This window comes from Myzus persicae, unplaced genomic scaffold (genome assembly GCF_001856785.1).
Source record: "Myzus persicae strain clone G006 unplaced genomic scaffold, MPER_G0061.0, whole genome shotgun sequence".
Classification (NCBI taxonomy): Eukaryota; Metazoa; Arthropoda; class Insecta; order Hemiptera; family Aphididae; genus Myzus; species Myzus persicae.
Window position 1 is genome coordinate 36,961 of NW_019104464.1, and position 13,075 is coordinate 50,035.

Consider the following 13,075-nt stretch of genomic DNA (forward strand, 5'->3'; position numbering starts at 1 on the left):
AGGAATATTTTGTCCAGTATACTTGGCGAGAAAACTTTTAAACTGTGGATTTGCCAGCTTGTTTAACGGAATGTTTGCTGCCAACATAGCTCTGCATAAATCTAGATTAAAGTCCGACTTTTTTGAAGTTGTTGCAAATTTTTCAGCTCATTTTTTTTTTGATATCGAATAAGTGATGCTTTGTGTTTTTCAGTATTAATATGCTGCACAATACTAAAGCGTTTTTCACTAGCTACTTTTATTTCACAAACCTTGCAAAATAATATTTTATTGTCGGTTGAGAATATATTTTCACCAAAATCAGTAACTAATTGCTTTAGTTTAAAGGCCGAAGACGGTTTTTCTTTCGGCATGTTGGATATTAATATTATTGTTGGATTTAACGAAACAAACATACACGCACACACGTCAAAATAACGACTGAAACAGTCTCCAGTTAGAATAAAAGGACGGTTCGTAGCATCGGTCTAATCTGGCCCCGATAACGCGGTTTATGGACGGATGTCGTTAGTCCTCGTAGACCTAGTCGTTTCAAGAAACTATTGTTAAATTTACGAGTATCAAGAAGATAAGAAAAGAAAATATGGTACAATTTCTATTTTTAATTGTATACATATTTTATTTTTGATAGATTCTAATAGAATATTGTATAATATGCCCGATAAAGTAGAAGTATGCATAAATATGCCAAATAGGCAAAAAACCTCTAAATATGCAAAAACATGCAAAATAAGATTTCACATATTTAACTGTGGTAACTTGAAATAGATTTCTATGTCATCTAGCATTAAATACAACTTAGCAAGATTGATATGCAAATGCATGAACTTACGAGCCCTGGTTATGAGGCTTGGAGAACTTAAAACAGTACCGCGCAACACATTTCTTCTTCTCGTGCCGGCGCAAACAAATTTTACAAAGCCCTAGTTCGGCTGTCTTTTTAATACGATTATCGATGGTTAATGCTATAAAAGTAGGACATTTATATATTGTGTGTGGTGAGTTGCACACATAACATTTTACCTCTGTTGTCGTGGTGAATGCTAAACTATTTTTGTCGACCTTGTTTTTTCGGTTCGTATTTTTATTATCGTTTCCGATATTTGACGTCTTGACTATACCTTTCGCGGTTTCAACTGCTTCCAAAATATGAAAACGTGAATCCAAAAAATCAAGTAGCTCAGTAACTTTAGATATTTCACCTCGCGGGGTTTTCATCTCCCACTCACCAATTGTATCCGCGTCCAACTTTGTACTTATAATGTGCAGCAATAATGGGCCCCATTCATCAGGTCATTGACCTGTGCTTTCAATGCCGATAAATGATTATGCAACGCGTCCGAAAATTTCCGTAAACTCGTTGAAGATTTACTCTTTATTGTTGGTAAGTCACATATAGCTTTGACGTGAGTTTGCACCAACAATTTCTTATTGTTGTAATGCGTAATCAAATTAGTCCACGCAATTTCGTAGTTGTCTGATGTCGTTTCAATATTTTTTATGCAATCGGCTGTACTCTTCACTAACGACGATCGAAGGTGGAAAAATTTTTCTATTGCGGATAGGTTATCGTTATTGTGTACTAAGGAAGTATATATGTCGTAAAATGATGACCACTCGGTGTATGAGCCCGAAAATATAGGAATATTTAACTCGGGTAATTTTATAAACGGGGTGGCTTTGTAAGCTTCCTTTTTACTGCTTTCTTCTTTTTTATAATTTTCCTGTTGACTGCTAGTCCTAATACTATTTTGTTCGTATTGAATCTTTTTGTTGGCTGTAGCGACCGCTTTGAAATATGATTCTTCGAACTCGGTTCTATATTTACACAGTTCGTTTTCGTCATTTTGTTCATCCATTTCTAATTCAGATTGAACCTAATTAAACTCCTGTCAAACTTCTTCAATTTTTTCTTTTCTAACAAGGATTTGTTCTACGTCACTATCATCTGCGGAAACGTAGCTCCAGAACCTTGTTAATACGCCTTTGAGCTGTCCGCGTCTCGTTATCAATGTGGTAGTCATATTCTATTTATTCGTTCTCACTGTGTCAGTGTTACTCGACGTACGACGTAGTGTTGAAATCACTCTAATAATACGATGTAGTTAATTCCGTATGCACGTTTTCATTTCGCTTCGATAAAGTCAACAATCTCGTCTTGGTAATTGGTATTATCGTTTTTCTACGTAATTTATTTTAGGTAATAGGGTCGAGGTATATTGCATATGTGTACGCTCTGACAATGTTATCTCTCTCACATCGCAGTTTACCGATATGACAATTCTACTTTCCCTCTCCTAACACCCTGCGCTTACTCTCATGCATTATCTCGGGACACGTAATTTTGGATATTAATATTAAATTAAGAATATGAGACTCTCTTACCTGGTCTTGCCTCTCGATGTCTCGTTCTGAATAAACCAAAATGGCGCAGCTAGGCTGTCTGTTGTTTCTTTTTCAAGCAGCACGTCTCCCGGTCGTATTGGTAATATCTCTTAACGATTTGACGTAGACACATCCGAATGGTGAGATACACTCAAAATATACTACTCGAACGACTTTGCACGCGAATTTCGCTAGCGAGCTTTATCGTCTAGGAATGGCTTACGAAAACAGCGTGCATAACAAATATACACGAGAACGACTGTCTTGATAATCTGTTACTCGAAATTACTTTTAACGTGATGGTCACTTAACATGTCTTGACGTGTGATACTAAGACGAATTCGTTATACGATCGGGCTAACTCGAGGCCCGTACATGAATACGCACGTCTATCGCACAAAACGTTGAAAGTACTCACGTGGTTTGCTCGTTGTTTAAAACTTCGCACATAATCGCTAGTTCATCCGGTCGAATGGACCATATGTTTTACGACGTAAATAAAAACTATTTTTTTTATATTATGTGGACTGTATAAAACGATTTTATTTTAACGCAAAAAACAAACTATGCAAAATATAATAATCATTATTATCATCAAGACGAACGGTACGAGTCAGTCGCATACTCGCATTGTCGTAACGCACTCGTCACTCGACTATTTTACTTCTCGTATCGCCGCTATAATACAACGGCGCGGCCTCCGTCGAAACCTGCGCACGCATCACAATCATATACAGACACGAAGCTCCCGGGTTTATGTCTTCAGACAGGCCTTGTGGCAAGTCGCCCGACTACAACTACGGACCTAATGTTAGCATGAGGTGCTAGTCAAGGGCCGTAGAGGCATACATCCGCCAACTGACGGGCTCTCCCCACACGAGGCATGGCCAGAGGACCGCCGGGTACTGATGAACGCACGCCGTCTAAGGACTACGAGCACCAGACCCGCACGGAGGGATTCTCCGGCGAGTCCGTACCATATAGCTAGGGCGCACAGGCGCCTTTCACTGGCTTAGTGGGGCCGCAATCTATCCACTTTGCATTCCGTTTATGGTCACGGACAACCTTCGCTGCATATAGCTCAGACTGTACATATCTAACACCGTACAAGTCAGCACGACTCCGTCACTAGGCAACCTTCCCCTGACCAAGCGAGTGATCTGTTACCACATAGTATGCTCCTGCAAACTGCCACTCCGAAACCATTCCGCCGTCAGTCGAGACGGTATCCGCCGCGACCGACCTGTGAGGGCTCGGTGCTAATCTCTCAACACCGAGAGGCTCCCTCACATCCCGAAGCACCATTCTCGTCTCCCGTTAGGTAAGGCACATCCATGGTGGGGTGCTCGGACGAAGCTTCGTTGGCGACTTGCCTCAGCTTATGATCATCCCGAGATTTGGGCCGTGTACCACGGGCTCACGGTAGGCCCTGCCACGCCTCCCGGAGGCTACACCAGGTGGCTAAGTCCAGTGAACGACCCGCTCTTCTCGAGGTCGCGGTCGGAACCTCGCAACGCCCTAGTCCCCGGAGGTTTCGGAGCATCCGCGCCATGGGCGCCAGCCACATCTGGCCAACCCTTTTAGTCGCCTCTTACGACAAGCAGGGATTACTGATGCGGTATTCTGATTGGCCCCCGCAACAGAGCCGACTCCACGTCCCTGACGTTTATGCCTCATCGGTCCGTTCTGTTCGTTAAAGCCTCTTTTGCGAAGATGGTAAGTCTTCTTGCTTTTAAGAAAAGCTCCATCCTCTGGAGGCCATCCGACGCCTTCTTGTCTTAGGGTGCGTTTGAGTTTCAGCCGAGCGACCTTGGTTCTAGGACAAAACATAAGAACGTGCTTGACGGTTTCAGGCATCCGGTCGCATGCACATATTGGGTCAGGAGCCAGCGTAAAGCTATGTAGCTTGGCTCTGAAATCCCCGTGGCTGGTTAGAAACTGAGTGGTCCAGTGATCCAGATTCATCGATATGCTACACCTGAACTTTACCGATGGAATCATCTTTTGAGTCCAGCTTCCCTTCTCAGATGACTCATATCTGGTCTGCCATTCCGTCATTAGGTCATCGGTCCTGTCTGCAAAGGCTTCCGCTGTAATCGCGAGCCTAGAGTGCGCCCGTTTGAGGGCCTGGAATCGTACCTCCAAATCTAAGGGTAGTGTGCCCGCCACTGCTGCCAGGCAGTTCGTGGACGACGTTTCGTACGCGTTTGTGATGGCCAACAGTGGAGCCCTTTGCGCGGAGAGTAGCTTCTTTTGGCTTTTTATAAGTTTGGTGCCCTCAGACCAAATTTCGGTCGCATAGGTGATCCTAGGCAGGAACACGCCTCTGTATATAGTCCTGGCAGCTAATCTGCCCATGCCTCAGTTTGCAGAGTAGATGGATCTGAGTCGATTGTACATGGGCTTCGACTTCTGGCAGATGGAGACGACATGATCCCAGTAACTCCGCCTTGGGTCAAGAAGTACGCCAAGATACATCGCTGTGGCCGTCGACGAAATCCTGGGGGCATCCGCTCTAGAGCCGAACCCAACGCTGTACCCGGGTTTGAGCCCGCCTTTCAAGGACAAGAGCTGACTTTTTGCAGCGGAGAACTCGAGCTTGAACTTCGCAGCCCATGTAGTGAGGGTATCGAGTTCTTTTTCAATCCGGCGGAAAGCAGTTTGAGGCCTGGCTGCACCAATCATGAGTAGGATGTCATCCGCATAGGCAATGACCTTTACCGTGCGAGACTCGTTTATGGCTTCAAATATTGGGGTCATTGCGACCTTCCAAAGCGTCGGCCCGAGTTGAGAGCCTTGAGAACATCCCTGTTCAAGCGTCTTGCAATATCGAGTGCCCTCTAGGACAAACTCAGCGGTTCTATTTTCCAGGTACGAGTTTATAATTCTCTGGGTGCCAATAGATGCACCAAGATGGTCGAGCTGCTTTAAAAGTGGAGACCACTGCACGTTACCAAATGCGTCAGTAATGTCTAAGAAAATGCCAAAAATGTGTCTTGCACTGGACGCATCGATCCAGTTGTATACGCTTTCGATCGCGCTGATGGTGGATCTACCTGCCGTGAAGCTGTGCTGCTCCCTGTGCGAGTCTAGGTTCGTCTCACGCGTCAATTCTCCTATTATAACGGATTCGATTGCTTTCCCAAGGATAGGCAGGAGACTAATAGGACGGTAGGTCTTAATTTCACCAAGGTTTATCTTACCGGGTTTGGGTAATATTATAAGTCTCGCTGCCTTCCAACACCCCGGGAATGTCCCGTTCTGAAGGCGGTTCTGAAAAAGGTCTGTGATGATATCCCTAAGTGGCGTCCACGCTTTTCTGAGGATGCTTGCTGTTATCCCATCTTTTCCGGGATCGCTGTTCGTTTTTATTTTCCAGATGGCAGTTTTTATAGTGTCCGGGCTGAGTTCGCCTTTATGGTCTATTGGGCCCTGAACCTTGAATGTTTCCCCGTGAGGGTCCGGAGGAACAAACGTGCTTAGAATCAGGTCAGCCGTTTCGTGACAGTTTGTGGTTGGGAAATCATCTACCCCAGAAAGCGAGCTGGGCATGGGATTGCTTGAGTTGCCGCTTTTAGCCCATGAGAAGGCTTTCCCCCACGGGTTCTTATTGAGGTCCCCCGCAAAGCGCTTCCATGCGGCACTCTTATGATTCCTGATCTCCATCAGGAATTCATTTCTTAATTTGTTGTAGGCCGGCCTGTCGGTGTTCATTAAACCTGGTCGCCTCTGTCGGGCAAAGTTCTGACGCAGAGTGGCCAGAACTGGAGACCACCATGGACTTCTGCCCGTCACATCGGTTGGTTTCCTTTTAGGGATAGACCTATCAGCTGCCGTGGTAATCGCACGGGTGATGTCTTCAGCAGTGGTGTCCGTACTGTTGCAACTATCGGGTATGCGGCCAACTTCACCGAGTAGAGTAGACTTGAAGAGATCCCAGTCGGCAGATCTAACATCGTACCTTATCTCTGTTTTGACTCACTGTTCCGACTTTTTCACTGCCAGGCTGAAACTAATGACGCGGTGATCACTGTCAGTCAGGTCCGTAACTGTCCACTCTTTAACCAGTCTGGCCGTGTTGGCTGTGGACATCGTGACATCTATATTAGATGTTTGTCCATCTCTCCGGCAAAAAGTGTTTAATCTGCCGGGGCAGTTATTAACAATAAGGCCATGTTTTCCTATAAATTGATCTACGATCCGTCCTCGGCGGTTGCGTTTTTGTGAGTGCCATAGCTCTGAGTGGCAATTAGTGTCAGCACAGATAGCCATCCTTCTTTCTTTTTCAATAATATGTTCAAGCTGCTCAACGTGAGTAGTCGTCGGCAGACTGTATTTAAAGTAGGCCGAGACAAGCATGACGTGATCGTTGTTGTCGCTGCCGTAGGCGACTTTAATGGAGACCATGTACTTTGAGAAGAAGTATCATATACAGACAGTCAACAACAAGGATGTTGCAAAACATTTTGTTCGTAGGATTGTGGAAGTTGCAGAAAAAATAGATAAATTACTTGAAACATCCACACCTATAATATGGTCTTCTGAACAACGTCGAGCACATGTTACATGCACAACTTGCAATTTATGTAAAAATAGATTTTCTAAAAAAAACCGAAAAGTGGCAGATCACTGTCACTTATCCGGCCATTTTCGTTAATCGCTGTATAATAATTGCAATCTAAAGCTCTAAAGCTTCAAACTCCGAATTTCATTCAATGTTCTTTTCATAACTTGAGCAATTACGACGCTCATTTCATCATGACTGAGCTGGGATATGACGCACAAACAATCACTCTCATACCTAACTGCGAGGAGAAATTTATTTCCTTCTCAAAATATATTAACAATACCTTCACAATCCGGTTTATTGACACTCTCAGATTCGTGGCCTCTAGTTTGTCATCACTTGCTTCAAATTTATTAACATAGGACTTGGAGAAGTTTAGAGAAACCTCTAAGCATTTTTCATCCGAGGACATTCCACTCGTCACTCGTAAGGGAGCGTACCCGTATGAGTATACAGACAGTTGGGGAAAGTTGAAAGAAACGCATTTACCAGAGAAAGAAGATTTCTATAGTACACTAACGGAGGAGCATATAAAAGAAGAAGATTATCATCATGCTAAGGAGCTATGGAAGCATTTTAATTGTAAAACACTCGGTGAATATTCAGACTTATACCTGAAGATAGATGTTTTATTACTGGCGGACGTTTTTGAAAATTATCGTGATCTATGTTTGAGTACATACCAGCTGGACCCAGCATTCTACTATACTGTTCCAGGGTTTAGTTTTGATTGTATGTTTAAATACAAGTCTATGAAACTTGAATTACTCTCTGATTATGACATGTTGTTGGTGATTGAAAAGGGTAATTATAAAGAAATTGCTTATTTATAAATTATGTTTCAATATTTTTGTTCTTTTAAAAGAATTCGTGGTGGTTTAACTCAAGCAATCATGCGTTACGCTAAAGCTAACAACGAAAATACCCCAGATTACGACCCGTCAAATCCCAAATCATGACTTGTTTACCTGGATTGTAAGTATATTTTATAATTTACGTTATTCGAGTAAATAATATATTTGAATGTTTAGGTAATAACTTGTATGGCTGAGCTAATACCAGGACTGTTTTCCGACGAGACAGATGGGACTATTTTGACTGAGTTTTGTGCGTTGCAAGCTAAGTTATACGCCTACATTATTCAGGGCAAGAAGAAGATCAAGTCCAAGGGTATCCGTGGCCACGTGGTTAAAAATCATCTGACTTTTGAAGACCATAAGAAGTGTTTGTTTGATGACAATGATTTAGACGTTTACACTCAAAATGTCTCTATCCGATCATTCAAACATAAGCTCAAGACTATAATATCGAAAAAATTAACCTACAATAACTTTGACGATAAGACAGTGATTCTACAGGACACAATCCATACCTTAGCTCATGGGCATTATAGTTTAGAGTAAGTTGATACAATTTATGTTTTTAAAATTTTTTTTTTTTGTAATATTTATGATTTTTTTTTTTTAGGATGATGAAGATTAAATAGAAGAATAGAAGCCGAACAACTTGGATTTTTATCAAGAAGTTCATACGCGTGTACGAATTTCAAATTTAATATTTATTTGATCATCAAAAATCAATTAATTTGTATCTTTTAATGATAGGAGATACCTCGATGTGTGTATATGTGAAATATCTCTATATATGTGAAATATCTGTATATATGTTTTTATATTGTTTGTTGATTTCTATAATAAAGTTCATTTTTAATGCATTGTAATTATCATTTCTTTTTTTCTTTTTTTTTTTATCATAAAAGTTATTAGTTTTATAGTTATTATAGTATTTTAGTCTGAATATGAAAAAATAAAAAATATATTATAGTTTTAAAAATCAACATAGTATCCAAATCGTATAACTCTACTTAATTTGTGTAAAAAAAAAAAATATTGTGGATAATATCATATATTATTATTTTTATATTTTCAACAATTACTTTCACAAAATATGACATCATAACTCAGTTAAAATAATTTTAAAAATATATACATATACAATATATTATGAGTTAAAAAATTTGTTTAGTATACCATATGAAACAGCATCGGATAATCCTCATACTAAGGTTATCTTTTGAACTTTAATATTAAATTATTTTCTTTCGTCTTCGTCCCGAGCCAATAATTTATATTCAATTTTAAGTTGAAGTAAAACTTCAGCTTGTATGTGAGCCACCACCTCGTCTCTGGTCTCCATTTCGGATGATGATCCAGATAAGTACGCCTATCCAATTATTTGTTTTAAAAATAATATAAATGAAATATTGATGTTAGTACTTACAACACTTTAGGCCCTCAAAATCATCCCGACATCGCCTTCAATATCACAATCCACATATTCGGTGTAATTAGACCCGCGGAACAGGAGAAGACCTACCGTCTGCTCCAAGTTCATTTATCCAAAATGCAACATGATTTCTTGCCATAGTTCTGTGTAACCATCATATTACGTTCCCTCAGATTTGCGAGTAGTAAGATAGATCAGCTTCCATGAAATTTAACATGTCCCATACATGAACTAAGATATACAGGACTGGACACAGAGCCTTATCAGCCGGTCAGACAATGTTACGCATTACTCCTTTAAGTGAAATCTACGCTATCTGGTGACGAATTAATTTGTTAATGTTATTACTTAGTAATACTAAGTAACAAGTAACAACGCACATCATTAACATCTAGTGCATAGTATAAAGAATAATATTATTCCTTAATATACTATGTATTTTTAATATAATGTTTAAGATGTTCTAACTTTTAAATTTTAATCATTTGTTAAATGGTTATAAAATATATAAACTGCAAATAAAAAAAGGTGCGAAAATTATTTAAAATATTTATCATACTATATATTTAAACTAAAAATAGGTAAAACTATATGTTTGTAATTTTTCACAAAATCATCATAGGAATTAAACAAGCCAGATATTGGAGACCAATAAAAAAAGTAAAAACAGATAGTTAAATATTTATTTAGTATTTTTGGGTTCTTTTTGTTTTAGTGGAGGGCAACTATTTTATATTTATTTAATATTATTTCATCATTTTGGGGATATGGAAATAGTTCTGACAAAATTTCATTTTTCGGAGACCACTTAAGTTGTTTTCTACAAGATGGTTGAAGTGGTAAAGGCTAAAAAGAAATCTTAGATTAGAAATATTTAATACATTCATACCTTAGTTAATTTTTTCTCATTATAAGAAACTCTTAATATAATTAGGTTTGTAAGGTTAAGTAGTTAAATATTTTAATTATTATTTAATTTAGGTACCTCATACATAGACGATTGTAGTATATCAGAACAATAATAGTTATTAGTTACTATTTGATGTTGAAGGTATGTTATAAAAGCCAACACTTAGAGAATTACTAGTAGCAATAATATGTTGATCTAAAAATAAGATGAATTGAATAAAATTATATAAAATATATATACTACTTTGTCTAAAATGTCATCTAGTTCTTGATTAATTCTTTGGGCTCATTCATTATTGTTGGTTATATCTTTAATATTCATAAGAGTATTTATCATATCTCCACCGGAAACAACTTTGGCCACTGGGCCTCAAAATGTCTTAATCCTGACTTGCCCATGTGTTAAATAGCTAATTATTATAATATATATTTTGTTTTTATTATTGAAACCAATTTTAAGTCGAAAAACGTACATAATCCCTATTATACTACATGCTATAATTGTAAAATGTATAGAATTGCTATCGAACGACGCGCTCCTGGTGGCAGAATAACCTTGCGACTTTTGTCGGGCCACTTCATGAAATTTGAAATCGTGTCACGGCGACTCATTTAACTTGCCCCCTCTACCACTATACAACGCCGACCAATCCACCGTATTATCATCAGCAGATAATGAAACAAAATGTGTCACTAATAATGTCAATGAAAATGCGCATACTAGTTCAATCACACAAACCGCGGAAAATAATTAAATTCAATGCATTTCTGATAGTTAGGATATTAGTATTCAAAGGAAATCTTTAAAAGAAAATAAGTAAAATAATAGATAAATAAATCGTTTATTAAATATTTATAATTTTACCTAAATAACTTAATATTTTTGTCCACTCCATCGACATTATTAAAACCATACGCACAACATTTATAGGGCATAATTATTTAGTTACGATTAAACTAATTTTTACTACGATAAAAAGTATAAATTTCAAAAAAAGAGTAGAAAAACCAAAAACGTTGACATTTGACAGGATAACAGTGAACAGGTGGTCATAATTCGTTATTTAGTACTGTGATAATAATTGATTATACTTCTGGCCTCAGATAAAATGGCGGAACTTCGCTTCACGTATTATCAATAGTTAGCAATCTAGTTTATGATATATATCAGCTGTGCTGATAGGTGATATCATAATAAGTGATAAATGATAAGTGATGACGGTAATATATATCTCGCACACGTACACGATAAGGCGGCGGGCTCGGCAAAGCTCGGGGACTAGGACCAGGGACCAGGACCAGGTACCAGGGACCAGTGTTTTCGAATCGGCTATTTCATCCTACTACTTTATTTAAAATGATTAATTAATAGTTCACACGTGATTTGTTTAATTCGAGCTACATAAAGATCAAACATTACATATATGCATAATTATCGTTCATAAGGATTGAATTAGGTTGTTTATGACAGGTTAGATTCTTATGTTATAGATTACATTTGTCCACCGCTCGCACACGTACACGACTATATTTCCCACTTCGCCTATCCCGGGATAAGTTAGGGTAGTTTCATGTAGGTGAGACTAGGAAAATCAAATATTAAGAAAAAAAAAATTAAAGGTTATGATCGTCTATGACTTCATCTGCTCACGGTGAAGATGGAGTAACCTTTAATTTTTTTTTCTTAATTTTTAATTTTCCCAGTCTAACCTACAGTCTAAGAACTTCTTCTTCTTGTCGTATCGGTCTTCATATTCCCTTCGCTCCCCAGTAAGCCGCAATTTGTATTGCTTTGTCTGAAATTTTATGCGTCAAAAAATCTTCCTTTCTACACTTATTCGGTAATTGTGGGCTTACAAACAGATGGTCCGCATCCTGTTCCCCACCACATTCGCATTTCCCTTCATTTTTCAATCCCCATTTTTTCATATTACTCGCTGTCCTTCCAGTTTCGGTTCGTAATCTATTTAGTGTTTTCCATACCGACCATGGTAGATGACTTCCGGTTGATAAGCTTTCCTTCGGATCCTTCCATAGCAGTGAGTTACGCTCTTTCATTGCCTCCTTCCATAAGTCTATTCTTGTTGCTTCAAGTGTTTGTGATAGGCTAATTATTGTCTTCAAAAAATTTTTCCTTGATTTGAGCCGGCTCCCCATGGTTTTACCTCCATATAAAGGATGTCTTAAGTCTAATTCTTGTTTTGTTTTCTCTACCCTTGCTGCCACCTCTCGCCTTATATTAGGGAGTGCTATACCTCATAGTACTTGTACTTTCTGAACTGGTGTTGGTCTCAGACACCCCGTAATTAATCTGTTAGTTACATTTAGGGGTTATATCCTTTCCGCCATCTACCGCTGTTAAATGATGGTGGGAGTTTAGCATCATGTATTAAACTCATATTGTCCCTTTCTGCCCAATCTTCGACATTTTCACCATCTTCATTGTTCTCTGTGTATCCCCACATCACATTATGGCTATTAAAATCTCCTATTACAATTTTTATATTTCTTTCCCTGTAGTTCTCAGGTTCTTCAAATTCAAATGATACATTAGGGGGCTTATATATTGATGTTATGGTGCATTGTTTTATGTCTATTGTCATAATTTCTATATTGTTTTTGTCTGTGATCCCTGTCGATATTATATCCAAATCAGGTTTAGTAAATATAGCACTTCCGTATTTACTGTGTGGCCTTTATAACCACTAGCAGTGTTGGGAAATATCTAGATAAAAATTATTTATCTTTTATCTTATCTAGATAAATTTTAGCTAAGTTATATTTATCTTTATCTAGATAGAATTCTAGTTATCTATGAGTACATATCTAGATAATTTATTTGTGAACTTCCAAAAAAAATTGTTATGTTATTTATATTTAGGTAATTTTCTGTATACCGTATAACTATTACACGGGAAACAAACGTTT

General features: G+C 38.5%; 2 protein-coding genes across 2 annotated transcripts in view; both read left to right on the forward strand.

Moving 5' to 3' along the window:
- Positions 1-7,911, forward strand: part of LOC111042346 — a 35,027-nt gene extending 27,116 nt beyond the window's left edge. Inside the window, 4 exon segments of the mRNA XM_022326924.1 lie at positions 6,921-7,063; positions 7,066-7,247; positions 7,332-7,739; positions 7,818-7,911. Coding sequence (XP_022182616.1) covers positions 6,921-7,063; positions 7,066-7,247; positions 7,332-7,739; positions 7,818-7,911 — 827 coding nt within the window.
- Positions 7,912-7,995: 84 nt separating this feature from the next.
- On the forward strand, positions 7,996-8,427 carry LOC111042347. Its single transcript, XM_022326925.1, has one exon. The coding sequence runs from the start codon at positions 7,996-7,998 to the stop codon at positions 8,353-8,355; it is 360 nt and encodes a 119-aa protein (XP_022182617.1). The 3' UTR covers positions 8,356-8,427.
- Positions 8,428-13,075: the final 4,648 nt, after the last annotated feature.